At 40.1% G+C, this 1,382-nt stretch overlaps 1 protein-coding gene across 1 annotated transcript in view; it reads left to right on the top strand.

The window, feature by feature from the left end:
* The window catches only part of LOC101858439 (protein kinase C-binding protein NELL2), a gene marked incomplete in the record, with an annotated part of 253,988 nt that overhangs the window by 227,028 nt on the left and 25,578 nt on the right, over positions 1-1,382 (top strand). Inside the window, 1 exon segment of the mRNA XM_013087329.2 lies at positions 999-1,091. Within this exon segment, the coding sequence (XP_012942783.1) occupies positions 999-1,091 (93 nt within the window).

Raw genomic sequence — 1,382 nt, 5'->3', positions numbered from 1 at the left:
GGGGGGGAGATACGAGACTGCAGTAATAGATATCGCATTTTGCTGTAGCCATTGTCAGTATTGATCTGCTGGTGACGTTTGGTGCACAGCGACCCTTGAGATGCAGGAGAAACAACTTGCAGGGTGTTGACTTGAGGAGAAAGTAAGGCATTCTTAAAATGGTACGTGTGTATAGGTTTAACTACCCTATCAACGCTGTTAGGATATTTAGAAAGGCATTTAATCTGCAGACTGTAGAACTCTCCAACTTGTTAAATTATGTACATTCCAACTTGTTAAGTGTACACTCCAACTTGTTAAATGCACTCTCCAACTTGTTAAATGCACTCTCCAACTTGTTAAATGTACACTCCAACTTGTTAATTGTACACTCCAACTTGTTAAATGCACTCTCTAATTTGTTAAATGTACACTCCAACTTGTTAAATGTGAGGCATTGTGATGAAATCGAGCGCTCATCAAAATAAAGAAATTTTAAAAATTTGCACTTTTTGGGCCGATGGACACTATTTTTCTTTTCTTTCTTTTTTTTTTTGGCTTATTTCCTTCTATGTCCTTTTAAAAACACATTTCTGTGCGAATTTTACTTTAATAAAAACTTGATTAAATACACAAAAATGTAAATTTTCAGTTTCCAAGAACTCTCAGGTTATGGAAGTTACAAAATTTTGGCGGCCATTTTCTCGCTAATCTTACCTCTGAAGCAAGGCGACTCTGACTTCCTTCATTCGCAAATACTTCGACTTCTAATCTATTCAACATAGACGTATATTTTTTTTTACCTCAAGGAAGACAAATGAACAAGCTTTTAGATGAAACCAATAACCCCGTACGCCAAAAATTGGCTAGCACCTGATGCTACCACGTCGAGGCACTAATGTACGCTTACGGCTCCACCTTGTTGAACGTAGGCTCCAACTTGTTAAATAAATTAATAAAAGTATGAATATAAAACTGACTCTTGATCTGTGACTGTGTCTGTCTGTGTGTCTCCTCAGCTCACTGCGTGGGATGTCGGAACGGCGGGAGATGTATCGCGCCCAACGTGTGTGAGTGTCGTCACGGCTATATCGGACCAAACTGCGAACATGGTGAGTGCATCAGTTTAACAACGACTTCAAGTAAAGTGTATACTTTTGAAGGACTCGTCGTCATTGTAGTGATCATCATCATCATCATCATCATCATCATCATCATCATGTATCATCATCATCATCATCATCATCATCATCATCATCATCATCATCATCATCTCGGACTCGCAACCGTAAGGTCGTGGGTTCGAATCCCGTCAAGGGCCCGACGTTGTGTCCTTGGGAAAGGCACTTACACGAATTTTCCTCACTTCACCCAGGTGGGAATGGGTACCCAGCTATAGACCG

This window comes from Aplysia californica, unplaced genomic scaffold (assembly GCF_000002075.1).
Source record: "Aplysia californica isolate F4 #8 unplaced genomic scaffold, AplCal3.0 scaffold00574, whole genome shotgun sequence".
NCBI classification, from domain to species: domain Eukaryota; kingdom Metazoa; phylum Mollusca; class Gastropoda; order Aplysiida; family Aplysiidae; genus Aplysia; species Aplysia californica.
This window is presented reverse-complemented; position numbering and strand designations above follow the sequence as displayed.